This window comes from Sus scrofa, chromosome 2, assembly GCF_000003025.6.
Source record: "Sus scrofa isolate TJ Tabasco breed Duroc chromosome 2, Sscrofa11.1, whole genome shotgun sequence".
Taxonomy (NCBI): Eukaryota; Metazoa; Chordata; class Mammalia; order Artiodactyla; family Suidae; genus Sus; species Sus scrofa.
In genome coordinates this window covers 51,100,509-51,128,346 of record NC_010444.4, presented here as the reverse complement: position 1 = coordinate 51,128,346, position 27,838 = coordinate 51,100,509, and the positions used below count along the sequence as shown (strand labels likewise).

At 54.1% G+C, this 27,838-nt stretch overlaps 1 protein-coding gene across 1 annotated transcript; it reads left to right on the top strand.

The window, feature by feature from the left end:
- On the top strand, window positions 1-25,590 carry WNT9A (Wnt family member 9A). The gene is made up of 4 exons (XM_003123611.5): window positions 1-183; window positions 18,854-19,110; window positions 19,899-20,161; window positions 22,366-25,590. The coding sequence occupies exons 1-4, from the start codon at window positions 89-91 to the stop codon at window positions 22,846-22,848; spliced, it is 1,098 nt and encodes a 365-aa protein (XP_003123659.2). The 5' UTR covers window positions 1-88; the 3' UTR covers window positions 22,849-25,590.

Genomic DNA, 27,838 nt, shown 5'->3' with positions numbered 1-27,838 from the left:
GCGCTCCGGGCGCTATAAGAGGGCGGCGGCCGCGGGGCGCCCTGCGCGGGGCCGGGAGCGCGATGGTCAGCCGCCGCGGCGCGGCAAGATGCTGGATGGGCCCCTGCTGGCGCGCTGGCTGGCCGCGGCCTTCGCGCTGACTCTGCTGCTTGCCGCGCTGCGCCCCTCGGCCGCCTACTTCGGGTAGGTGCCTCGGCGGCCCGGCGGGCGGGGCAGGGCGGGCGGGCCCGGCCGGAGGCCGGCGGGACGCGAGGGCGGGGGCGACCCAGGTGCGTGGGGCGCGGTGCCCAGCCTAGTGAGGGCCGTCGGGTTGCCTGGAGCGGTTTGTTTGCGACGCTCGCGTCGCCGGATCCCGAGTCGGTGTCCCTTTGGCGCGGCGTGAGGAAAGGGGCTGGCGTACCCGACGGGCTGGCGCGAGGCCCCGGTCCTCCGTGACCCCGGAGCCGTAATCACTGGGGCCGCGCCCGCGACCGTGCGCGGGGCTCCCTGGAGCTCTGAGACCAACCTTTGGTCCCCGCTCTCTTAGGCCGGGATTTCTTGCCAAAAGTCTGGAGCCTCCCCGGCCCCTGCACACCTCCCCCCCCCTTGCAGTTTCCCCCTCCTTTCTCTCATCGAGAAGTTAATTTAACAACAACAAAAAAATACGTACAAAATCCAGATGTTCCTTGCACTGAGCCCCAAAGGGGGGAAAAAAACTACAGTCTGGAGGAATTTTATTTTTCTTGCGCTTTTCTTCTGACGCTTGTTCGGGCCCGGCCTGAGGGAGCGCGTCTGTGGGACCCTGTCCAGTGCACAGGGGCCAGCTGGGCTGTGAATGCTGCCTCCCGGCCGTCTCCAGGGTCGCTGCCACATGTGCTTCTCCAAAGCAGCAGTTTGCGTGGTTTTGGCGTGTCTCTCTTCGACGTTCCTTCCTGCCCTTCCTCATTCCTCCCTCCTAGTTCTTGGATGTCCAGCCGGGCAAGCATTGGGGACTCTTTCTGTGTTCAGGTCTGGGTGGCATCTTGCGGGCAGCCATATGGTTCTCCTCAGACTACTCACCTTCTGCTCCCTCACCACTCCTGCTTAGCTCCTGTCCTGTGTGCCCTGCGGCCGCTCCCGGGCTGTCGTCCTCCTCCCGTTGTCACCTGTTCTCTCTCCTCTGGCCCGGGCGCCGCCGCGCAGCGGCCTGGCCAGCAGAGGGCCCCGTTGGTCCAGAAATGTGCCACTGATAGGGTGGGGAGAGGCCGACTGGGCGAGGAGCCCTGCAGGTGTATCCTGTTCTCAAAGAAAATAAAATATTTTCATGGGAAACTTTCCCTTTGTGTTTTTCTCCCCCACCTTCTCCTGTTCCTTTCTCCTGAGTTGTCTTCCAGGGTCAGCTCCCTGTCTCCTTCTCCTGGAGACCCCACCCCTCAGCCAGGGCTGTGGCTTTGGGTTTGGCCCGCCTGGGGCCCAGGCCATGTAGAGGCTGGCACGCCCCTGCATGCCATCTGTGCAGCCTTTGCCTCACCCTCTCGGGCACAGGGAGGGTCAGAGGATGGCTGTCTGGCTGCAGGTCCACGGTGAGTCACGATGGCCTGTCAGCCAGCTGTGCCTTCTCGCTTTCCCGGCCCAGCCATGGGTCTGCTCACCAGGCTTCAGACACACCCTGGGCTTGTCTGCGCCACACTGTGCTTTGGTTGGAGTCTCCTTGCTGCTGGCTTTCCTTCTGGGGAAGATCAGATCCACAGGGTGGCAGTCCAGGTCCTGGCTCCCACCCCCATCCCCACCCCCACAGCATCCTTCTCTTTCTCCATGCTTTCTCTGTGCTTTGTACCTCCAGGAAAGTCTGTTTAGCTCCCTTGAAGGGAATAAGTCCCTTCCTACAGTGGATGTATGGCAAGTAGGGAGGGCTTAGAGCCCCTGTGTCTCCTCTGGCCAGCCCCTTTGACCCTACTCTTTGACCCCAAAATCCCCATCAAGTGAGGCTTCTCAAGTCCTGCCCCATGGGTAGCATAGGAAGCAGTTGTGCTGCCCTGGGGACAGCTGGCTCTGCTGGGGGTATCCCCTCACCCCTGCCCCCTGCACTAGACTGCTAGAGAGACAGGACTCAACTTGGTGGAATGGAGGTCCTGGAGAGGGACAGACTCTGTTCCAGCCAAAAAGGCAGAGGAGGGAAGGGGCCTGGTCCTGGAGGAGTCTGCTCCTGGTGTGCTCTGCAGGATAGCACAGGCATGGAGGCCCCGCCTCTGGCTAGTAGTGACCAGATGAACTTGGGTTTGGGGCCCTTTCTCCTGGCCCAGTAAAGGGGCAGGAGCCAGGGGGGAGGTGGGGAGGAGATGGTCCAAGGCAGGCAGGGCAGGGCAGGGCTGGGCCAGAGCCAGGGGGCCTCCCTGTGCCTTGTACTAGGGCTTCCCTCCCCACCCTAGTACAGAGGGAGCGCACGGGCCAGCCTGGGGTGGGGTGGGGGTGGCGGGGAGCTGGGATCCAGGCCCTCCTCTCCCTTCTCCCTTCCCCCACTCCCCCGCTCTGAAAGCTCTGCCTGGCACAGAGGCTCACAGGCAAGGCAGCTCCAGTTACAGCCCAGAAACCCAGAGAGGCTGGCCTGGGGGAGGATCACGTGGGCAGTGGGAGCCCTCCCTGCCCCACCTACACCCCCCCCCCGCCCCCAGGCTGCAACCCTACCTGCCTTACTCCTCCTGTCCTTCTCAGGCTGTGGCCACTAGGAAGACCCCTCTAGGTCACCTGCCTGCCATGGGGAAGGAGCTCTCCTCTCTCCCTCCCTGGCCTGACCCTGCTTCTGGTGTGATTGGCAGGTGGTGTTTCCATCTGGTTCTCCTGGGGCTACAGAGATGTATGTGCTTTGGGGTCCTATACAGCTTGGCCTGAAGCCCTCTTGGAAGGAAGTGGAGCCTGGCTCTGAGCAGAAAGAGGCTGTCTCAAGGTCTTGTGGCGAGTTTGAGATACAAACTCAGACACCTCTCCTGCTGCCAACCACCACCCACCTCTGCCCTGGCTGTGGATCTGGGTGGGCTCACCCATACTCTGTTCCTATCTTGATGTTATCCTCAGGTGAGAAGATGGAGCTAAGGAGTGGGCCAAAACCTGCTCAGGAAGGGTTGCCCCAAGGCCTTAGAGCAAGCCATCTTTGTGCTTCTCTGAGTATGGAGCCAGGGTCTGGGTCTGGGGATTTTGGGGATCTGTGCCTGCCAGAGCTGGGACTGGGCTCCCTGGCACCTCACTGCCTTTTTCTTAGAGATCCTGTGTGTGTTTACGTGCTGAGCCATCTCCCAGCAGAGGCCCCTGGGGATGCAAGCATCCAGGGACTGACCAGGCAAAGGGAGGCCCAAGGCTTCCTACATGATTAATCTCCAAAAGAAGTAAGAAGGGGCACAATGAGCCTTGAGGCTCTTTCAATACTCCATGTTGGCTTAAATACTCCATGTTACATAGGAAACATTTGCAGGCTGGCTTAGGGGGTGTGGGGCCTTTCTGTGAGGTCTATGGGCTGGCCCTAGCTCTCTGGTCCAGGCAGCCTGGAGGCCTGCATGGAGGAGGCAGCATGAGGCTTGGCACCCAAGGGCCTCCCTTGTCCATGAGGGGTCTTCGGAGCCAGTTTGAAAGGCAGCTAAGGTGCTCTGGATCATTGTGAATGATCCAATGGACCATTGTGAATGGTCAAGTGGGTGTTAGGGCCGAAGGTCTTTATGTAATTGAAATGTAATTCACATCCTGTAAGTTCACTTGGCTGAAGTATGCAGTTTGGTGGTTTTTAGTATATCCATGAAGCCCTGCAGCCAGCACTGCTGTCTAATTCCAGAACATTTTCATCACCCCAGAAACCTCATATTCTGTCTACCCCCCCCTCCCGCAGCTTCTGGCAACCACTAATCCACTTTCTGTTTCTGTGGATTTGCCTGTTCTGGACATTTCATATAAATGGAATCATACAATATGTGGCCTTTTGTGTCTGCCTTTTTTTCACTGAACATACTGTTTTCAAGATTTATTCACCTTTGTAGCATGAATCAGTGTATCATCCTTTCTTGTGACTAAATAATATTCGACTGGATGGATGAATGGCAGTCTTTTATCATCTATTCATCTGTTGATAGACACTTGGGTTGTTTCAACCTTTTGACTATTGTGAATAACGCTTCTGTGAACATTGTATCCAAGTTTTTTTGTGGAGTTTTCAGTTTTTCGGGGTATATACTTAAAACTGGAATTGTCAGATCTTATAGTAATGCTGTGTAGGGGCTGCACCCAAGGATCTTCACAACAGATCTTCCTCCTGCTTGGCCCCCCGTGGACTGTATGGGGGGTCAGGGTGCAGTTGGCTGTTCATTTTCTGGCGCTGGTTCAGGGAGTGGGCAAACTAAGGGCCCTGGCACTGTGCTTGTGTGCTGCCCTTGGAGCGGGGGGCTACTATCATGGGGTAGTGTTGGGGCTGTGCATGTGGGGTTGGGAGAATAGACTACTTATTGCCAGGAGGTGAGGGTACCTCTTCTGCTTCTCTGAATATTGAGCCTGGGGCCCCGCAGGGATTCCTGTGTGGCCACAGCACAGGTCCTACTGGCTGCTTGCAGCTGGTCCCTAGAGTAGAAAGAAGGAGGGAGAATTTCAGGGTAGGAGGATGGAGCCTGATGGTGGAAGGATGAGGCTGTAAGGTGAGCCTGTGAGTGGGCAAGGGAAAAGATGGACTGCTGCCAAGAGAATGAGGCAGGCCTGATGGGCATGGGGGCTTGAGCTCACCTGTAGTGGAGGTTAGCCTTACACAGTGAGACTGGGGTGACCTAGAGTCCACTAGGCAGTGGGGCTAGGGAGGGGCTGCAGAGCGTGAAATGTCCCAGCAGATTCCCTGGCCAGGGTGGTGTTGCTGTGAGTCAGTCCCCATGTTGGGGAGTCACATGGGTTTGGGTGGCACTTAGGGCAGGTGCTATGCATGGAGACCCATCTCAGGACAGATGTGCCCAAAGCAGTCCTGAGAGACCTTGGATCTGGTCTTTGGGGGAGTGGCCATGGAGAGCAGTGTGTGTTTAAGGGGTTCAGAAGAGGATAGGCCTGCATTAGGAGCTGAGGGGGAGGGAGGGCCCAGTGTCCAGGGCAGCTGAGGAGCTGGCAGGGATATTACTGAAACCCCTTGGAATTGGCCCTGTGGGTAATAGCACCTCAGAGCAGCGGGTAATGAGAGATGCAGGGTGGGGCAGCAGGCTGGGGATAGGGGAGGGCTTCACATCAGGGGAGGGAGCCCTAGAGACAGGAGAGAACAGAGGAGTGGTATGTGGAGGGGACTGGACTTCCTGTCTGCAAAGGAGGAAGGATTCTTCCTTGGACTCATAGTCTGGAGCCTCTGTGGCCTGCAGAGGGACCAAGGTATCTCAGTTTCCCAGTCGTGGATCCAGGGAAGACATGGAGACAGGTGGAAAGAGCAGGTGGGGGAGGCAGAGGGGATCCCTTGGGAGGGGTGCTGACTACCCTTTGCATCTCTGATCTCCAGAGTACCCCCTGCCTCTCCCTGTCTCATGGGCAGTCTTCTCTAGGGGGCTATGGACTCTCAAACCCTTGGCTCCTTCCACAGGCTCCTGGTGGGGGGGGGGCTGCCCTGGCCCCTTAGTACGGAGACCAGATAGAGACAGGTGGGAGTGTCAGGCCAGGACCTCTGCTCTGGGAACCTTGTGCATGCAAACAGTGGATTCCAGAGGCCTCACGGTGGGGCCTGAGGTGAGGAGGAAGCCGCCGCCATCTGGCTCCCCTCAGCTGTGTGAGCAGATGTTCTGCCACAGCCGGCGGCCGTCTGGACGGGAGGACAGCTGGCCTAATCTCACCCCTGTCCTTGCCACTGTGGTCCAGGACCTGACTCCAGAGCCATAGGCACTAGTGTGATCCTGCCCAGGCTTCCAGGGTGGCCCTAGACCGAGGGTGGCACCCATTACCCACCCCAGGGGCTTTGTGATATCAAGGACAATAGAAGTGTGTGGCTATTTTTTCTCCTGGAAAAGAATGCACACACCATTCCTCCTGGGCAGGGGCGGGGGGCGGGGCGCTGTGGGCCCTGATTTCAGGGAGGAGTGATGAGCTGATAAGGGGACTGGCTTGGCTTTCCTAGCTGCAGAAAAATGACACCTGTCAGCAGGGCCGGCACTGAGCACCCTTAATCTCAGCCTGGGGGACACCAGGCTCCCTTTGTGTATTGTCCCAGTAGTGAGGGTGCCCCTTGGTGACCACTCTGGCTCAGTAGGCTGAGGCTCAGTAGGTTTTAGATGAGGCACAGTTGTCTGGGAAGTTGGCAAGGTCAAGTCCCTGCTTAGAGGTCAGCTTCTGGTGGGTGGGGAGCAGGCCCACTGTCCTAATGGGCCTTCACATCCTCTAGGGCCTGCCTTAGCAGTTGCCTCTTCCAAGAAGACAGAGGACAGTTCAATGGTATTGCTCTTTACCCGTAGCTTACCTCTTGGGAGGCCAGGGGGGTTCCTCGTGGGATTTCCTCCAAATTGCACTGGGCTGGCACTCCTGAGGCCTGTAGGGAAAGTCCCCTCTCCCATCTACTTCCTGGCTCTGCACTCAGGAGCCTGATGTGGATTCCAAGGTTCTCATTTACCAAGTGGGCCAGCCCTCTGCCCACCTCTGGCTCTGACCTCCACCACCCTGTACCCACATTGCTGGCTGGACCACTTCACCTTCTGGTCATGGCCTGGATGTTGGACAGAGACTTGGTGGGCAGTGCTGGAGTTCCAGGGGGCAGGTGGGAGGTAGAGACTAAGGATCCCATTGAGTGAAGTTTGGGGAGGTGGGGGCAGATGGAAAGGCTTGTGCTGCATACCAGGTCTGCAGGCATCTGCAGGAGGGCTTGGTGGCATGGGCTGGGTGATGACCAGCCTGTTTTCCTGCAGGGACTAATCATTAAGGGATATCCATGGGCTGGGCCTTGTGGCAGGTGGCTATGCCAGGGCCTCCAGTGGAGGGCAGCCCCACTCTGCTCAGTGTCAACCTGGGTGGTGTGTGCTGGCGGCCTGGCTCCGTGACCCACGGCCATGGCTCTCTATCCTTCCCTGCCCCTCCCAGTGAGGTTCCTGGCTGGCCTGGTGCCTCTGGCCACAAGAGGAAACCCAGCCGCCCAGCTGGCAGGCCCTGCACCTCGAGACCGGCAGCCGGACGAGGGAATGGAAAAAGGCAAGCCTCAAGCTGCGTTTGTTTTTCTTAGCGATACCTGAGGTAGACGTGGCCAGGGAAGTGGTCTGGCTCAAGAGTAGAGGGTGCCAGGGGCTCCCAGCCCAGAGCACATCAGGGCTGGCTCCCTCCCAGGCAGAGAGAGCAGCAGTGGCTGTTCAGGCCACCCCAGGGTAGGATGTTGATCAAGGCTGTCCCAGTGTCTTCCATCTATGTCTGGCATGGTGCTGCGCACCTGGGAGGCCAGCTCTAGGAAGGAAATCAGTCATCGAGGTGATTCTGGTCGTGATGAGAGGGGGGTCCTGTGGGTCTCTAGGCACCTGCTCTGCATCTTGCATGTCCTTCTTTGTGGCAGCTGTCAGTGAGGCCTGGGGGTGTGGTGACCAGGGCACAGAAGTGTCCTGGTCACTTTAGTTTCTCCACAAAGCCACTGATGCCTATCTTCTCATGGCAATCAGTGAACATTGTGTGTATGTGTGGGGGGTCCCACAAAGCCTCGGCTACCTGCCTGGGGACCTGTAGGCCTGCTCTTCTCTAATCTGGGCTCCACCATCTTATTCTGGAAAGGATGCAGTTGGCTGGTGGCCCTCAGAATCTGAGGGTCCCACAGGTTCTGTTTGCTTTGGCGGCCAAGTGTGGAAGGGGCATTTCTGTTAGGCTTGTGGATGCCAGGCTTGGTGGGCAGTGCTGTGGGTCCCAGTGTAGTGGAGTTTTCTGAGTCCTGTGTCTGCCAGCTGACTCCCAGGGTGGCCAGGCCTTAGCTAAGTAATCCCCTGGAGTAGCCAGTCAGTGATGTGGAGCTGGCGCTGATCAAGAGCTCTTCGTGCCCTGGAATGTTGGGGCCCTGTGAGGTGGGAAAGTCGAGGCCTGGTGGTTCTCACAGCTGATGGCAGTGACAGCTGTCATAGACACAAAGTCCCTGCCGCAGTGTGACCTGTTCGTGGGGCAATGCCCTGCTGCCCTTCCTATTCCCGTCCCTTGGCCCTCATTTTCTCCTTGGCACAGCAGGGCACCCAATGATGGTGGAGATTAAAGGGAGCCCCAGGCTCTGGTGGTGGTATCTGTGCCCACCCTACACCTGCATGCCTGAGTGAGAGGCTGCAGGCCACAGGAGGATGGAGGGTTAATCTCAGAACCAGTTCTCAGCATTGGAATTTGTTTTGAATTTGATTCACACAGAAATTAAATGCCGTCTGGTGGGGCTGAGGTTTCCTTGGCAGAGTGCTGTGGCTTCTGGAAACTCTGGCCTCTTCTCTTTCCGCCCAGCCTAGGGTCTGAGCTTCCCATGTGCAGGGAGCTTGGTTTGTGGGCAGGGTAGCCCTTGCGGTGGCTGGGCCTGTTGGTAGGAGGAAGGGCAGTCAGAATCTGTCCCCTACCCAACCACAAGTGAGAAGGAGTGAGGCATTCTAGGGGCTGAGGGGTATGGGACAAAGACGGCCCCAGTGCTGGCACCCACCCTGATCTGACAGTGCTCATCCTGTTACCTGGCTGTCCTTCAAAGTAGGTATGAGGATATGAGACTGGCTGAATGCTCATAGGAGCTGCCCTGGTAATCTCTAAGCAGTCAGGCATGACAGCCTCAGGCCTGGCCCACAAAAGGGGTTGGGCATCTCCAGACATGGCTCTGTCTGTCCTAGGTTCGTTCCTGCTCTCCTCAGGGGTGCATGTGGTCTCTGAAGAGCTGTTGCAGTCTAGTTGGGGCAGGGCGAGCCCTCAGCAATGTGGGACCTAATCCAAGGTGAATTAGTCTCCAGATCCTTACCTTGATTACATCTGCATGTTCTGAGGTTCCAGGTGGATATGAGTTTGGGGGACCTTTACCCTCTGCTTCAGATTATTCCTGCAAACAGTCTCTCAAATATAGCAACAGCATATGGTCAGAGATAACTTGGTGTGTGTGGAAGTGCAGCCAAGGACTTGAAGAAATGATGGCAGCAGACCAGTAAACAGAGCATCCCACACTGAATAAAACAGTTCTCGGTGTGCCTTCAAGAGCAAGATAAGCTTGGGATATCTGTAAGGAATGAGAAGCCACAAAAACTGACCCAGCAAGTTTGGAAAAACCAAATAGAATTGGGAAAAAAATTCAAGTAATAGACTGATTTGAAAGCAGATTAGAAATAGTTGAAGAGAATTGGTGAACTTTAAGATAGGTCAAGAGAAATTACCCATGGGAAGGCAAATGCATGGAAAACAGAGAGGATGAGAAACCTGGGAACACTGAGGAGGCCGCCTGTGTCACCAGAGGCCCAGAGGTAGAAAAGAGGGGGAATTGATGGGGTGAGGTGTGGAGAGAAAGGCTGAAAAATTTCTGAAATTGATCAGAACAATCAAGAAGACTCAAGAGGCCCAGTGTCTTCCTAAGCAGAAAAAATAAATGTTCATGCTGGAGCATTGCAACTGTAAAACACCAAAGACAAAGAATTATAAAAGCAATCCAAGAAAAAAAAAGTACAGATCACCTCCCAAGGATCATTAGGTTGACAGCTAACTTCAGAACTGAGAGCAAAGCCAGAAGATGGTGGGACCATCCACTTGGTAAGTGAAAGAAAATAACTCCTGGCCACGAACTCTATGCTTAGTGAAGCCTACTCTAAAATGAAGGTGAGGAGTTCCCGTTGTGGCTCAGTGGTTAACGAATCCGACTAGGAACCATGAGGTTGCGGGTTCCATCCCTGGTTTCGCAATTAGACCCCTAGCCTGGGACCCTCTATATGCCGTGGGTGCGGACCTAGAAAAGACAGAAAATAAATAAAATGAAGGTGAAATAAAGATATTTTCAGACAGGTTGAGAGTTTCTCTGAAGGAAACTTTGATGCTGCAGCTCTGGCATGGGAAATGGCCCTGCTGTGTTTCAGATGCAGAAAGGAATGAAGAGCAACGAGAATGTTACAGGGGAGGAGGAGGATAAGCGAGTATTGAACAACTTCCTATAGGGTCCTAAATGTAGAACTAAAACACACAACAGCGTATAATTCTGGGGAGTCAATGAGGTTGTGTTCTCAGGCCTCATATTACCCAGAAGGGGGTGGTATTCCCAATGCTGGACATGAGTAACTTATATTGTAATTTTGAGGGAATCATGAAAATAATGGAAATGAGATTTCCAATTAACAGGAGGAAAAGCATAATAAGAAAAATAACCCAAAAGAAGTCAGGAGAGGAAAAAAAAAAAAAAAAGGAAATAGAAGAAGCATGGCCAGCAGAAAAGATAAACTGAGACCCTAGGAGCTCAGTGGAAGAAATGCCCCAGGCATCAGGCTGGAGTGATTGGGGTTGTAGTCAGGTCCTTAGTTTAATTATAGGCTCTGTGTGAGACCCATACAATGTAAGGATAGAGAACATAAGAAGATGGAGAGAGAACACACCCATTCAATGGACCATAAAGCAAAGAAGGAAGCAAAAGTAGAGCAAGAAGCATGTGCTGTGATTCAGACTCAGGACAATGATCTGAGCTGTGACCTGGTTTTAGTACAGTGACCTGGGGCTGTGTCAGGCCCAATATAGTGACCTGAGTTATGGCTCAGGCTCTGTGCAATGACCTGAGGCTGCAGTGCTGGAGAGACTGAAGCAGCCACAGTGGTAGCTTAAATGCATGTTTTAGAATATGCATTTATTGGAGAGACACTTGTGAGCTCTCAGAAAGTATCCATCACAGAAGGGGGAGAAAGAATAGTGAGGTAAGCCCAAAGAAGGCAGAATGTAGAAAGTAGAAGTACTGCAGAAATTGACACAAAAATGTGCATTAGAGATGAGAATGGATCCCTTGCTGGGAAAAAGGTCTTGGAAACATCTTAGGAGACTAACCTAGTGAAGAGGAGGCTCAGAGTGCTAGTGTCCCACTGCAGGGAATATCAACACAGATTCTGCAAACAAAAGCAAGGGAATGTAATGAACAATTCCATGCTGATAAATCTGAAAATTCAGAGGAAAAATGGAGAAAGCCAGAAAAGTAACAGAAACAGATCCAAGATATAGAAATATTGACTAATACTGTAGTAAGCAAAGAAATTGGGTCATTGGTATAGCCACTATGGAAAACAATCTGACAGTCACTCAAACAAACATAGAATTCCTTTATGATTCCAGTATGATATATCCACTCCTGGGTATATATCCACAAGAAATAAAAATTTATGTTCATGAAAAAATGTGTGCATGAATGGCAGTAGTGGCATAATGTATAATAGCTAGAGTGAACAACTCAAATGTCCATTATCTGAGGAGTAGAAAAACAGAATGTGGTCTCTCCATACAGTGGAATCTTATTTGGATTAAGAGGTGAAGCGCTGATTCATGTTATGACATGGAGGGCCTTGAAAACATTGTGCTAAGTGAAAGAAGCCAGTCACAAAAGTCCACATGTTGTGTGGTTCCATTTATATGAAATGTCTAGATCAGGCAGAGCCATAGAAACAGGATTTATTAGTGGTTGCCAGGAGTTGGGGGAGGGGAATAGGGAGTTGATAGCTAAGGAATACATTATAGGGTTTCTTTTTGAAGTGATGCAAATATCCTAAAAATTGACTGTGGTGGTATTTGCACAATCTGAAAATATACTACAAAATGCTGAACTGCATACTTTAAATGGGCAATTTTTAAATTTTTTTGTTTATTAGGGCCACAACTGTGGCATATAGAAGTTCCCAGGCTAGGGGCTGAATTGGAGCTACAGCTGTTGGCCTACACCATAGCTACAGAAATGCTGGATCAAAGCTGCGTCTGTGACCTACACTGCAGCCAGATCCTAAACTTACTGAGTGGGACCGGGACTGAACCTGTGTCCTCATGGATACTGGTCGGGTTTGTTACCACTGAGCCACAATGGAAACTCCTAAATGGGCAGATTTTTTTTTCTTTTTTTTTGTCTTTTTGCCATTTCTTGGGCTGCTCCCGCGGCATATGGAGGTTCCCAGGCTAGGGATCGAATTGGAGCTGTAGCCACTGGCCTACGCTAGAGCCACAGCAATACGGGATCCAAGCCGCATCTGCAACCTACACCATAGCTCACTGCAACGCCGGATCGTCAACCTACTGAGCAAGGCCAGGGATCGAACCCGCAACCTCATGGTTCTTAGTCGGATTCGTTAACCACTGCGCCACAACGGGAACTCCCCTAAATGGGCAGATTTTATGGTAGGTCAATTATATCTTAATGGAGTTGTTTTTTTTAAAAAGAGGAAAAATAGAATTTGGATCAGAAAGGAAATCTTTCCACCAAGAAAAGGTCAGCCTGCATGGCTTCATGGCATGCATTGTTCCAGCAAGCAGTCAAGAAGACACAATTCTAATCCAACACAACTCTTCTAGAAAATTAAAAAAAGAAATCAAAAACAAAACCAAAACTCTCGCTAAGTCACTGAAAGTCGGCAGGAAGAGCATGGGAGAAGAAAATTACAAGCATGGATGCAAACATCTTAGACAAAACATCATCAAGTTATATCAAGCAAAACAGGGAAAGGATAAAAATCCATCATGGCCAATTGGGTTTATTCTAAGAATGCTTAATGTCTAACATTAGAAAAATCAATTAGTGAAATTCCTCAATTTAGCAGATTAGAGGAAAAAAATGACACATCAATATATACAGCGATGACACTGATCTTTATCAACATCCTTTTGAAAAATTTTTTTCTTTTTGGCTGTGCCCATGGCATGTGGAAGTTCCTGGGCCAGGGATCAAACCTGTGCCACAGCAGTGACCCGAGCCACATCAGTGAAAGCACCAGATCCTTAACCTGCTGTACCACAGGGGAACTCTTAATTTGTGATTTTTAATACACTCATAGTAATCTAAAATCAGAAGGGAAATTCTTTAAGGTGGTACAGGGTATCCAGAAAAACACCCAATGAACCTCATTCTTAAAGTGAAATGGCAAAAATCTTCCCTTTTAAGACTGAGAGTCAGACAGGGATCCCTGTTGTCACACTTCTCTGTATCTGGGTGATGTCACCTGTCTTAACAGACCCTCAAGCATGATGGGGGTTGTTTCTCTCATGTAGCAATACAGTTCTGGCTCTATGAGTGCATTGACTCCTGGTCTCTGGCCTTGTAGTGCCAGCCTTTAGGGTGCTGTGCCCTTGTCTCCAGAGGGCTGCATCTGGATGGCAGAGATGTGAGTTTGGACTTGTGGAGGAGAGATGAGCAAGAATGAGAGTGCCCACTTTCTGGTGGCTTTCTCCCTCACTTCATGGCCACACATGCTGGCAAGCGCACTGGGCAGCCCAGTGCTGGCCAATGATGCAGAGCTGGGGGTCAGGAGGCTGGGCCCCAGAGAGTAGCTGGCAGCTTCTGCATGACTGATGGCCCTAGCCAGTGTCAGAAATCAGCAAGACTGTGTAGCTTTGAAACTAAGAAAGCAGACTGGTGTCTCTGCAGGTGGCATGATTGTATAGAGAGCATCTGAAAATAATCAGAGATTTTGTATTTTGGTGACATAGCAAGGTCACTAAATACACAAAATCAACACAGAGTCAATTGGACTTTTGTAGATCAGCAGCAGAGGGGAGACTGGCTTTGTGAAGATGTTTTATTTTTATGCACTATCACTCTGGAAAAAAGGGTTGACTCTAAATACAGTGCAGCCCTATCAGGGGCTGTAAGATTTCAGACTTCAGTGGGGAACCAGTAAGACTTCAGAGAGAGGTAAGAAGGGAATTCCATTTAGAGAGAGATGCCACTCTCACCAGTGGAGAGACTCAATTCTGCACCCCCAGAAGTCATGACTGCCACAGCAGACCCTGTCCCATGTGTACAAATGCAGAGCCAACACATGCCTCTGAATCTGTTGGAAGGAACTCCTGATGGAATCTCAGTAAAACTTCAGTTCAGTGGTCGCTATCCCAGGGTGGAGCCTGGGAGTGACCCATATGTGAGGCCACTATGATGTCATAGAGCAGTGAGGAGAGGGGACTTTTGGAATCTTGGGGGAGGGATGCTAGCCCCACCAAAACTCATAGGCAGATGCCAGCTGGATGCAAAGCTGGAGGTGCACAGCAAAATGGGCCGCTTTTGAAGGGAGGATGTTTAGGAGACTGCTTATGACGTTAGGGGTGGGAGTTGGGAGTGTCCCAGGCACAAGGCTGTTTTTGAGCTGTGTTCCATAGTTGTGCTACTCATTTCCACGTATCTTTTGAAAATACCTGAATGTTCCAAAGTGCCAGGCTGACATTTAGATCTTGTCATTTCTTCCAGGGAAGAGGGTCCAGTGCTGGGAGAGGCCAGTTAGATGGAGCAAGGACAGGCATCCTTGGCTTATATCCTCCATGGGCCACCTAGGCAGGCTTGTGTGCCTGTCTGTCTCAAATCAGATGCCCATGGTGAGGGAGGGACAGCTGTGTTCAGTATGGTGACAGGTGCACTGGTATGTGCAGCTGGGTGGTCGGTGGGGGGCTGTTCTGTGCCAGGCACTTTCTGGGCTGGAAGGTGCAGTCCCTGTAGGCTGTGTGGGCAGATGCTCATTGCTCTAGGCTGGCATGTAGCAGTGAGAACTTTTGGGGGGCTCTCACAGGCCACTAGTTGTATTTTGAACTTTGTCATTTTGAATGGGCCACCTATGCATGGGACAATGTGTGAGTGGCTCACAGGCCCTAGGGAGAAGAATGTTTCCTCTGTCCCATGCTACCTTTGTCCTGGGTTACCCTGTGCACCCACACATGTGCGTGCAGGTCCTCTTCAGAGTGAGGGCTACACCTATGCACTGATTGTACATAGCAGGTGGGCAGTGGCTTTTCTGATGCTTGCTGGATACTTCATGGAAGGGATGGATCCCATTTATTCAGCCAATCTCCAGTCTTTTTGAGTAACAAAATGCTTCCATTGTTTTTGTATGACAGCATTGTGTTGGGTAACATGTGAGTGACATATGCTTGTACATTTTAAGAATATATCTGTAGTCTGTATTTCTAGAAAGAGAATTGGTGGTTGAGTTTTATACATATAATCAGTCCAAAATCCTATCCATGGAGGAACACTTGTTTCCCTGTGTCCTTAGCAGTAATCTTTTCAGACATTGATTTGTACTCATCTGATGAATGAAAAATAACCTATCAGCGTAGTTTTATTTTGCATTTTTGAATGAAATGCAAATAAGTTTTTAACAGACAGCTAATTCCTTCCCTTGAACTATATGTTCATATCCTATGTCTACTTAACAGTTGATTCCTTTGTTATTGATCCAGAGGAGAAAATACACCTGTGTTGACACATGTACATGCACATGTGCCCACATGCACAGGCCCACACATAAGCAAACAAACTTGGCCCTTGGCCCAGGATCCGAAATGCAGCATTTCCCATGATTTTTGTCTATTGGTCTTTTGACCCTCTGCTACTTTTTCACTTTGCAGAGATTCTTGTGCTTTTAGATAGTCAAATAAATTTTCAAGGCATTTTGGTTTCTAAGTCACTGTGATAAAAGCTTTCCTGATTCTAAGAATGCTTTATGAACCTCTTCTCTTTCCTCCAGCACTTCTGTGGTTTCTTCCTCATGTTAGGGTTTCTGTTGTGGGAGACCTATCCCTTGTCCCTGGGGCCTTCTCCACTGAGTCCAAGCCCATCTTATGCCTTCCCTCTACCCTGTGTATTATCTCACCACTGACACCTCTGCAAGGGTCTGTCTTTTGTCACTTCACTCCAGGCCATAAGCCTGCAGAGTCTACCTTGATTGTTAAGGGGCTGGGGCAGGGGGCAGCTGGCAGCTGGCAGCTAGGCCCTCATAAAAGAGAGGTGGGGGAAGGGCTGCCTTTGTGGGAGGGATGCCAAGGGACAGAGCAGTGCGTTCCCCTCGGGTTCCCCCTTGTGCCTACCATGGGAGCTAGGTGATGGCTCAGAGGAAAGGCTTAGCCCTTGGGCCCTGGGCCTCAGGCCATGTGGCCACATGGCTGTCAGCTGGCCATTCCTGGACTGGGGCTGAACTTTCCTCCATGTCCTTCTGCTGAGAACAGATGTAGACCCCACCTGGCTAGAGGACAGGGTCAGCTTGCCTGGATCAGCTTGTCCTGTGTAGTTTGTGCACAGGCTGGCCCTAGATGGGTGGGGCCCCTGTTCTCAGTCCTCATATGCAGAATTTGGGTGCAGTTGGCCCTAGTGCCTTCAGGTAGGCTGGAAGGCAATCACCTGCCATTTGTCCCCTGCTCCTTGTGCACACCCACATTGCCCTTTCCAGCTTGGCCCTAGGTCCTCCTAGGATAGTCTTGCAGTAGGGGGTCCTTTTGGATGCTGGGCCTGAAGCTCAGTTAATCTGGAAGAATCTAGCTTGGGGGTGTGTGCCGTTTGGAGGCTACAGTGCTTTAGCTGCATGGCAGGCAGTTCTCGGCACAGCTGTTGACATTCCTGTCTGGGGACAAGACTCCACCGTGTGTGCTGCCTTTGTGTGGGAAGTGTGGCTCTTCCGGCTCCCAGCCCAGGGACCTTGGGCCCCTGCCTGCTCCCTGTTCCAGCTCGGCAGCTGTCCTCAGGCAGGAGGCCTAGAAATCCACAAGGCTGCCCTGATGTCAGCCCCTGCCCTGTCCCCATGCCCTTAGGCATGAGGTTCTACCCTTAGGTAAGGGGTGTGGGTGGCTGAGGTCTGGAGCCAGCATGCATTGCCACTTCCCCAATGCATTGTCCTATCTCCAAGCTCATGTGTCTTCTCCCCATAGGACTTTCTACCTCTGCATCCCCACTGCTCAGCGTCCCACAAGGGATGTGTCCATGCCTCAGAGGATTTGGGGATTCTCCTCTAGCCTGCATCCATGCTGGCCTCCCTCTGTGCACCCAGGGAGCCTTCTGGTTCAGAGTATCACTTAGGCAGAGGGGAATGGGCCCTGCAGCAACATCTGCATGGACTTGAGCTGGCAGGGATGCTACTTTGTGCTCTGCTCACCCATACCCTTGGTGTCAGGGTTGGGAGCAGTTGCCACCTCTGCTTCCCTACAGCTCACTGGTGCACCAGCTCTGAGCATTTTGGGGAGCAGGGCCAAGGCCTGGGGTGAGTCTTCTCAGGGTGCCCACCATGGCCTTTCTCATGCTATACCTAAGTATGGAGAGGTGGGAGGATGGTCCTTTCTTCTCTGCACCCCTAGGCCTGGCCAGCCTGCTCTAGACAGAGAGGCGTTCCAGTGGCCTCTTTGTCTAGCAACTGCCTGGGCCTCCTGTTGGCCTGGTTCCTGAGCCTCAGTGCCCTGCTTTCCTGTCCTCAGGGAGCTGATCAGTGAGGGTTAGACAGGGGTGACTCCTTTAGGGACTGAGATCTGGGGGCCTCAGGACAGGGCTGATTTGCTCTGCATAGGCCCCATGCTTGCCAGGATAGATGTGATGACCTCATCCCCTCAGCAGGGCAGAGCATGCTGGGGTATGTGTGCATGCTGCTTCAAAATGCAGCATCCCTATTGGTCCCCAGAAGAGCCTCAGTCTGCAGCATTACTGCTTGAGTCTGCTAGAGGATAGGCTTCTAGAAGGCCTCACCCACATCCCTTTCCCTGCAGAAAGCTGCAACTCTCTATGTCAGCCCAGTGCCCGCTATGCCCTTTAGGGGCTTTGGAAGGACACTGAGAAGGGGGATGGGGCATGGAGTGGGCCTTCAGTATCTGTGGGCACCTAGCACCCCTGGTTTTTGTGGGTTGGCTGGGGTGGGGACTGGGGGTGCTTGTTTCCAATAATACATGTTGTTTCTAGCGGTGGACTCTGAGCCCCACCCATGTCCAGGTGGATACCTCTTGCTTTGAGAACTGAAGTTCTGGGTAGGGCTGGGCATGGACATGCCTGGAGCCTAGATGTCTGTCCAGGGATGCTGAGGCCCTTGGTTCTGAGCACAGAGTCAGCAGAAGGCCAGAGCCAGTCAGTCCCTGGACGGAGCGAATGCTAAGGCAGGCCGGACAGCTGATGACCGACTCAGGCCAGGGCCTTGGGTCAGCCAAGAGAGGGATTAGAGAGCCACAAGAACCAGGGCCCACTTCCTAAGGGGCACCTGGGTTCCGGGCTGGGAGGTTTTTCTGGTGCAAGTGTTCCTGGAGACCCCAGCGGGACAGTAGGGTGCCCAAGGACAAGGAGTGAGCTAGGGTCTTCCCCAAGGGACCACAGAGCTGTTGGGGGGTGGCAGAGGATGGGGTCCTAGAGAAAGCTGGGTAAGCAGTTATGGGAGTGAGTGGGGAGGGTATGGTAGATGTACATCTCATACATGTACCTCCCTGCCCTGGTTATCTCTGCCTTCAGCCAGCACCCTGGGCTGCAGTCCCCCTGGATATGTTCATGTGGGTTTCTAGCTATCTGTTCCTTTCCTTGTCATCAGAAATTGGGCGGTGAGGCTGGTGTCAGCTGGGGTGTGACTCTCTGAAGGGAGTTGTTGGGGAGGAATCAGCAGCCATGTGGGTGCCTGAGGCATGCTCTCTGAGAGAACCCAGTGTGAGAACCCAGGGCATGCAGGGGGCCAGGCAGAGGTCCACAAGCAGTTGGCAGGGCAGGGGGTGAGGTGGCCAGGTGGGTATGGGGCCAAGCAGCTGCAGAGAGGATGCTTGGTGGGCAAGGGTCCTGTGACCTTCTTGCTACCCCTTCCCCACCAGATTCTCTGTGGCCTTTCTGTACCTGTCCCTAGGCTTGCTACCCCTCCTGCGCACCCCCACCAGGTGGGCCCACTGAGGCTCTGATCCAGTTACCACCATACTTTCTGGCTGGGCTGGTTCTTCTGCTCATCTGGCACTCACCTCCTGCCTTCTGGGACAGGGCTCACTTTGGCCTCTCTGTGTCCAGGCTGACGGGCAGTGAGCCCCTGACCATCCTCCCACTGACCCTGGAGCCAGAAGCAGCTGCCCAGGCACACTACAAGGCTTGTGACCGGCTGAAGCTGGAGCGCAAGCAGCGGCGCATGTGCCGCCGGGACCCTGGTGTGGCTGAGACGCTGGTGGAGGCAGTCAGCATGAGTGCTCTTGAGTGCCAGTACCAGTTCCGGTTTGAACGCTGGAACTGCACCTTGGAGGGCCGCTACCGGGCCAGCCTGCTTAAGCGAGGTAAGTGGGTGGAACATTGGGCAGGAGCAGAGAGGCAGGACCTCCTAGCTGTGGTCTGTGTCCCTAGCACACCACCTCAGCTGAGTTCCAGGTGACTGGGGCAGTGGATGGGATTTGACCCCCAGCTCCCCTGTTCCCTCCCTGCCATTCCCTCCCCTCCCTCTTGACCTCTGCCCCATGCTCAGTCACTCCTCACACCTGCATGGAACAGTTGCTGCTGGCACAAGTCACATATGGGCAGCTTTGGCAGGGCCCAAGGCAGCTCTGATGGCTCTTGCCACATGGCAGTGGCTGAGGCGCAGTGCCTGGGCACAGGAGCAGGGATCCAGCTGGCATCCCATCCCTGAGGACAGAGCCTCCTCTCTTGTGCTTCTTTCGCATGAGGGTGTTGAGAGGGACTCTCAGTGAGTCCCTCAATAGACTTGTTTAAAAACTGGGGACCTGAGGCCCAGGTCATGGCAAGGCCCATACAATGCCCTGGCCAGTCCAGTAGGTTGGAACCATAGAGGTATGGGGTCTCTGATCACTGGGCACAGCTGTGATTGCAGTACACTTTGGGTTCTCTCCTGTCCCTGTGATCACATGCACTGGCCAAGAGAGCACTTCCAGGTGCACATGTCAGCCCAGGCAGGTATGTCCCTCCCTGTGTGGAACACCAGGAAGGATCCTTCCCACAGACCCTGCTCTATCTGGAATGTGTGCTTGGGGAGGCCATGGCTTGACTACACCCAAGTGATATGGGGGCTGCTCTGGCCTACTGACCTGCCCCTTCCCCCTCCCACCCTCAGGCTTCAAGGAGACAGCCTTCCTCTACGCCATCTCCTCAGCTGGCCTGACACATGCACTGGCCAAGGCATGCAGTGCAGGCCGCATGGAACGCTGCACTTGCGATGAGGCCCCTGACCTGGAGAACCGAGAGGCCTGGCAGTGGGGTGGCTGTGGGGATAATCTCAAGTACAGCAGCAAGTTTGTAAAGGAGTTCCTGGGTCGGCGGTCTAGCAAGGATCTGCGAGCCCGTGTGGACTTCCATAACAACCTCGTGGGTGTGAAGGCAAGCGGGGCGGGGTCTGGGGTGGGAAAGGGTGCAGGGTGGGAGGTACGTGGGGTATAGGGCAAGGCATGGGGCCGGGGGTAGAGGCAGTATGGATTGGGGCGTAGTGCAGGGAAGTGCAGAAGGGTGGGCAGGGGCACTGGTGAGTGAGAGGGCTGAGGGCTGGGAGGAGGTAGAGGCAGCTGCCTCTGTGTCTCTGTTTCAGCCATTGGTGCCAGCCAGGGCCTCCAGTCCTCAGGGATGCTAGTTGAGGGTGGGGAGCCCCATGGAGGGCTGCTCATTGTCTCTCATGGTCAGGTAGAACCAGAAAGCCTATTTGCTGCTGGCTGGGGAGGAGGCAAGTGGGTCTGGGATGGTCTGTGTCTGATCCTGAGTGGCCAAGGCCACAACAAGGGTCTCCTGCTGGCAGCATCTAACCAGGAGGACAGTGGACTATGCCCTACCAGCCAGGGCTGAGGGGTGGATGGTCCTGTCACTAGGGACCTAGATGGCCAGTGGCCAGGGAAGTGTATGGCTCAGGAGTCCTGGGAAAATGCTGGGGGTGTGGCTGGCCCGAGTTAGGGAGGCTGCTTCTCCCTCAGGGACTCGGTCTATGGCCAGGAATCTGTTTTGAGGAAACCTGAAACAAAAGGCTCAAGGTGAAAAGGACTGTTTCAGCTCTCTTTCTGGGCCCTTCTGGATGCTGCTGGCTGTAGGCATGGCTGGGCCTGGAGGAACCTGGCTTTGTAGCCATTCTCTACGTACCCCCAGCCCCTTGGCTCTGTACCACTGGAAGAGGCATCAGGCCCCATCACCTTCACTGTGGACAGAGCACCCCACCCTCTTAGTGCCTGTACAACCTGGACAATCAGATGCCTCACAAGGCTTAGCCTGAGCTGTGGGACAGTCAGGGCCTGGGAGGGGCATCTGTGTGCTTACTGGGCAGTCCTGGGATATGGAGCCCCGGCCTGGAGGCTGGAGGAGGGGCGAGGTAATTAACACCAGCCTGGCTCTGAGCCCCCTTTATTGAGAAGCCAGAGTTCTGAGGTGTAGGCTTATTAAAGAATCAATTTCTTCTTTTTCCATAGGCTCTGCCCCTCCTTCCACCCTTTGGGGAGGGGTGCAGGCTGATTAAATCCCCCAGGCGAGGCCCTTTCTTTTCCTCTGCACTCACCCTTTTGTAAGCTATTAATGAAAAGTCAGAATATGAAAGTGCTCTATTAGCTCCACTGGGCCTGGGTAAGCTGCGTTTTAATTAAATTTGTCCGGGTTTCTCAGCAAAGTATCATTAAATGTGACTCTTCTGTTGCCTGACTGGAGGGCAGCTACGTTTCTTAATCCCCCTTGAGCCTCTCCCTGGGGCAGTGTGGGAGCTCAGGCTTGGCTGAGGGCCCACTGGGAGAGAGACCTCCCCTTCCCCCGCTGTTCTTCCCTGTGTCCCTCTAGGGACCCCAGTGCAGGAAGTCAGGCAGGAGGCCCCCCGGGGGAGCTGGCCTGACTCCATGGCTTTGCAGGTAGGACCCAAGTCCTGTCAGGGGAAGGATTTTGCCTTAATCTCTGGCAGCTTCCCACGTTCAGAGCAGAATGTTGGTGCCAGGCCATGCCTGCCCCTGCCTGTGTGTAGGGGGTGAGGGGGTGTGGCCCCCTCCCATTTGGGCTTCTCTGAAGGCTTTCTCCTTCCTTTCAAGATCCTCTTAGGGGGTAGAGGGCAGTAGCATCTGATCACTATGCTTAGATAGGGACATGGTCAGCTCAGATGCAGACTCTGGTGGCCAGTTCTGCCCATTAGGCAAGATAACAGACTTGTCCTCACCTTTTCAAGGAGCAAACTGCTGAGAACAAACACTGAGATCTTGCTGGGGTGCTGACAGCAGGGCTAGTGGGGTGTGCCCTGCCCTTGTGGAGGTCAGCCTGGGATGCAGGGATGGGAAGGAGGGTCTTTACAGTGCAGGAGATGGGTTCAGGGTGCTGTGATGTCTCCTCTGGAGGCTAGGTGCTGCCTGTGGATTTTTCTGATCCTGGTGGTCCATGGCTTGAGCATGTGGGAGCCAGGGAGCCTGGGTGATAAGCAGGGGTGACCTCCTGGCCTGAGCCCCAGTTTGGGGGGCCATGAGGTCTGGCCCTGATGTAAATGGCAGTTCCAGCCGCTCTGAGAATTGTCCTCGGGGACTGGTCTCCGGTCTGCTCAGAATGTCCCTCATGCCCACCTCCCTTCCTTTCACCAGGTGATCAAGGCTGGGGTGGAGACCACGTGCAAGTGTCATGGTGTGTCGGGCTCATGCACCGTGAGGACGTGCTGGCGGCAGCTGGCACCTTTCCACGAGGTGGGCAAGCGCCTGAAGCACAAGTATGAGACAGCGCTCAAGGTGGGCAGCACCACCAATGAGGCCACTGGGGAGGCTGGTGCCATCTCACCACCACGGGGCCGGGCCATGGGGACAGGTGGTGGTGACCCACTGCCCCGCACCCCAGACCTAGTGCACCTGGATGACTCACCCAGCTTCTGCCTGGCTGGCCGCTTCTCCCCAGGCACTGCTGGCCGCAGGTGCCACCGGGAGAAGAACTGCGAGAGCATCTGCTGTGGGCGCGGTCACAACACACAGAGCAGGGTGGTGACCCGCCCTTGCCAGTGCCAGGTGCGCTGGTGCTGCTACGTGGAGTGCAGGCAGTGCACCCAGCGTGAGGAGGTCTATACCTGTAAGGGCTGAACCCCTGTGCCTGGCCAGGCTGCTGTAGGGGTGCAGGCAGTGTGTGCAATGTGAGGGGTGTACACCTGTAGGGGCTGAGACCCTAGGCTTGGCCAGGCTATTGTGGGGGTACAGGTGGTATGTGCAGCGTGAGGGGTCCAGACCTGAAGGGGCTGAGTCGCTGGCTTGGGTGCCCCCAGCATACTTGACAGGGGCAGAAGCCTAGGGGTTGGCTGGGTTTGTCGTCCCTGCCCCTTTGTCTCCCCATCACAGAGGTCCACTCTGACCTCTGTCCCCTCTGCTTGTCCCTCCCATGACCTGAGAGCTTTGCACAGATGCTTTCCAAGCTGTGTACCCCTTAAGTCACCAGTTCCCACAGAGTGGTGCCCCTTCTGCTCTTGGTACCCTCTGAGGAGCAGCAGGCACATCTTTGTGACCTACAAGGCCTCTGTGTGGGCTGCCTGTGGGCTGTCCTGCACCAGCACTGGCTTAGAGAGTCAAACCACTAGGAGAGAGAGCAGATGCCCGGCTACCCAGATGCGGGGTTTTACTGCTGGCCCCCTCTGCATTGAGTACTTCTTTTTGGAGTGATATCAGTGACTTTTAAGTTATTTTTATTTAACTAATATATAATTATTATTTTCTCCATCCCTGCAGTCTCCCAGGCTGTGGCTTCTCTCCTTGTCAGAGCCTGGTCTGGAGGGACCCCTTTCCCCTTCCCCTCCAGGCTCCTTCCTAACCCATTTGCCTGATCTGCTTTGTTGTTTGAAACCACTAAATCAAGAGAGACATTGCTGTTCATTGTTTTTTAAAGAAGTAAAGCAGGCTTTTTCTGGCCACTACCCTCATGGTTTCTGAAAGCCAGGTCCCATGGTCCAGGTCAGCTGCCCACAGCAAGGCTGGCTTGGGAAGTGGATGGGTCCTGTTCTGTACTCAGTGGGCACATGGCTCCACACTTCAGACTGTTCAATGCAGATTCTGGGGCTGGGGGTGTCAGAAGGTGGCCTATTTTCCCCCAGAGGTGGGCATGGGCAGAGGGGCAGGGGCAGCCCCTTGAAGGTTCATTCCATAAGAAAGGCATGGCTTGCTCTCTGTCACTATGGGGGAGGCAGAGTAGGAACAGACATGGGTGGAGAGAGTCTGGGGATAGGATTGACAAATGGAAGGCTGGTCTTCTTGGCCATGCTATTGATTTTGCAGGGAAGGGAAAAGGATGGCCAGCACTGACCTGAATTAGTTTGACTTTGTGTGCACACATGTGTGCATGTGTGTATTCATGCATGAGTGTGTGACGTGTGTGTGCATGAGCATGTGTGCATGCATGAGTGTACATGTGTATGTGATGGTATGCATGAGTGCACATGCTTGCTTGTGTGTGAGCTTTTGTGTGTTTATGCATAGGAATATGATCATATCTGTGCATGGGTATGCATGTATACACATGAATACATTCAGTTGTGTGGCTGTCCATGTGCACATGCATGTGTAGTGTATGTGCATATGCGAGCATACATTATGTGTGTGCATCATGCATGTGCATAAGCACTTCTGTGCATGTGTATGGTGTGTGTGCCTATGCATGCTGTGTTGGTATGGTCAGTGATGGCTGGTGTATGGCCTCTGCCCTCTGCCCATCCTAGGTCTGGGGCTTTCCTTCCCATGTTGACAGGGCCTCCAGCCCTACGCCCATCCTGCTCAGCTCCATGGCTGTGCTCTGAAGGTGTGGGCTTGGATTTGGGCAGGTACAGAGCTGGGTGGCAGCATGGACATGGGAACTACTGAATGAAGGGGTTCCTTGGAGTCCAGGGGGGCTTCAGGAACCCTGGAGACTGTGTTTTAAAAAGAAAACCTATTTATGTGGATATGGGTCTCTTTGTACCTGTTTCATAGTGTAAATAGTAAAGTTTATTTTCCTGTGGTTCAGAGAACATCCCCGGGAATAACTGCATGCTGACAGAGTGGTGCAGCCAAGGCATGTCCCCTGGGAGGGAGCCAGGGCGGGCTTTATGGCAGTGGGTGATATGGGTCTGCTCCTCAGTCTCCTTCACAATTGGCTAGAGAGGGTGGGGATGGGCTGGGGTGCATTCCAGTTGTCCCCAGGCATCCCCACCTGCTGGGACCTGGAGCAGGCAAAGTTGGCCATGCTTCCATGACAAGACTGTAGCTCAGTCACTAGTGGGTCTGGCGAGGTGGTAAATCAGAGGAAGGATTTCTTTTTTAATCAAATACCACATTTAGCTCTATGTCATAAATATTAAGAAAAGTGTTTTTTTAAAACAAGGCAGATTGAAAATGTCTGCTGTCTGGTTTGTTTATACACAAATATACAATAGAATGTCTTGCTAAGTGAAGAAGCCACTCCCGCTTATGGAGCCTCTTGTTAACATGCTTCTCTTTTGTGCAGCAGAGGCTCTCTAAAAGGAAACATGTTCTGTGGTGGGACTCAGACACTCCCCACCCCTGGGCTGCAGGGGCAGAGACATGCTGAGGGACAGGCAGGTCCTGGCCCCCTGCTCTCTGCCCATGTGCACAGACAGGACTCTGAGCTTGGTTAGGCCAGGTCTAGGCTGGCGGGAGGAGAGGGGCATTCACACATGAGAACTCTCTCTGTTCGGAGTCTCATGTGAGCCTATTGATTTCTCTACCTCATCTGTATAGCGAGTAGGTGTGTACTCGAGTGACTTGGAGAATGTATTTATTTAATGGCCTTGTGTAACAGAACAGAAACAAATGGAAACACTAAATAAATGTATTTTTAAATTATAGCACCATCTTCATTGGCTGCCTTCAGAAGGATATTGGTGGTCCTGGGGAGAAAGGCCTAGGGGAGGAGGGTGTGTGGGAGGAGTGCCTGAGGGAGGAGGATCTGAGGGCAGAGGATCTGAGGGCAGAGGATCTGAGGGTGGAGGGTCTGAGGGAGGAGGGTCTGAGGGAGGAGGATGTGAGGGAGGAGGGTCTGTGGGAGGAGGGTCTGTGGGAGGAGGATCTGAGGGAGGAGGGTCTGTGGGAGGAGGATCTGAGGGCGGAGGATCTGAGGGTGGAGGGTCTGAGGGAGGAGGGCCTGAGGGAGGAGGGTGTGTGGGAGGAGGGTCTGTGGGAGGAGGGTCTGAGGGAGGAGGGCCTGAGGGAGGAGGATCTGAGGGAGGAGGGTCTGATGGAGGAGGATCTGAGGGAGGAGGGTGTGTGGGAGGAGTGCCTGAGGGAGGAGGACCTGGGGGAGGAGGGCCTGAGGGGGGAGGGTCTGTGGGAGGAGGATCTGAGGGAGGAGGGCCTGAGGGAGGAGGGTCTGTGGGAGGAGGGTCTGTGGGAGGAGGGTCTGTGGGAGGAGGATCTGAGGGCGGAGGATCTGAGGGAGGAGGGTCTGAGGGAGGAGGGTCTGAGGGAGGAGGGTCTGAGGGAGGAGGGTCTGTGGGAGGAGGATCTGAAGGAGGAGGGCCTGAGGGAGGAGGATCTGAGGGAGGAGGGTGTGTGGGAGGAGTGCCTGAGGGAGGAGGACCTGAGGAGGAGGGCCTGAGGGCAGAGGATCTGAGGGAGGAGGGTCTGTGGGAGGAGGGCCTGAGGGAGGCAGGCCTGAGGGAGGAGGGCCTGAGGGAGGAGGGTCTGTGGGAGGAGGATCTGAGGGCGGAGGATCTGAGGGTGGAGGGTCTGAGGGAGGAGGGTCTGAGGGAGAAGGATCTGAGGGAGGAGGGCCTGAGGGAGGAGGGTCTGTGGGAGGAGGATCTGAGGGAGGAGGATCTGAGGGCGGAGGATCTGAGGGTGGAGGGTCTGAGGGAGGAGGGTCTGAGGGAGGAGGGTCTGTGGGAGGAGGATCTGAAGGAGGAGGGTCTGAGGGAGGAGGGTCTGAGGGAGGAGGGTCTGAGGGAGGAGGGTCTGTGGGAGGAGGATCTGAAGGAGGAGGGCCTGAGGGAGGAGGATCTGAGGGAGGAGGGTGTGTGGGAGGAGTGCCTGAGGGAGGAGGACCTGAGGGAGGAGGGCCTGAGGGCAGAGGATCTGAGGGAGGAGGGTCTGTGGGAGGAGGGCCTGAGGGAGGCAGGCCTGAGGGAGGAGGGCCTGAGGGAGGAGGGTCTGTGGGAGGAGGATCTGAGGGCAGAGGATCTGAGGGCGGAGGATCTGAGGGTGGAGGGTCTGAGGGAGGAGGGTCTGAGGGAGAAGGATCTGAGGGAGGAGGGCCTGAGGGAGGAGGATCTGAGGGAGGAGGGTCTGTGGGAGGAGGGCCTGAGGGAGGAGGGTCTGTGGGAGGAGGGCCTGAGGGAGGAGGGTCTGTGGGGGGAGGAGGCCCAAGGAGGTGAGAGAGTTTACGGAATAGAGTAGTCTCCCACAGACCAAATCCAGTCCAGGCTTCCCTAGAGATGGGAAGGGTAGGAGCTCCCTGTTAACACATGAAAAAGTAGAAGCTCTTGTGTGCAGACATCATATCCCAGGTCCCAGTCTTGAAATGGCCCTGTGGATCCTCTCATGAGGCTGGCACTGGGCCCACGTGCCCAGCTCCATCTAGCTTGGCCTCTGTCCCCACACAGCCTCAAACAGTGGCTCCCTTGGGAGGCTCTGATCTGTCCTGCCTTTTCCAGCTGCTGGTGACCCAGGCATTCCTGGCTTTTGGCCACCTTACTCCTGTCTCTGCCTCCATCTTCATGTGGCCATCTCCATGGCTTCATTGTTTTCTCCCCTTCGCTCCCCTATGAGGACACCTGTCAGGGGCCATAGGGCTCACTAGGCAGGCCAGGTTGCTCTGGTCTTGAGATCATTAAGTAACTAAATATATCTGCAGAGACCCTTTCCCAAATAAAGTCATACCCTGAAATTTAGATGGATGTGAACTTTGAGGGACAGAGCCCCAACCACTGCAGTCGAGGGCACCTGAGACAAAGGGTAGGCCCTGGGGAGTGTGCATTCTCTGTTGGAATGGAGCAGGGGTGGGTCTGGGGGCTGTGGTATGCAGGATGAGCACACCCTTCTCTTGATCAATTAGGAAAGAAAGCTTTCTCTTTCTTGGGCAATTCTTCCCTCATCA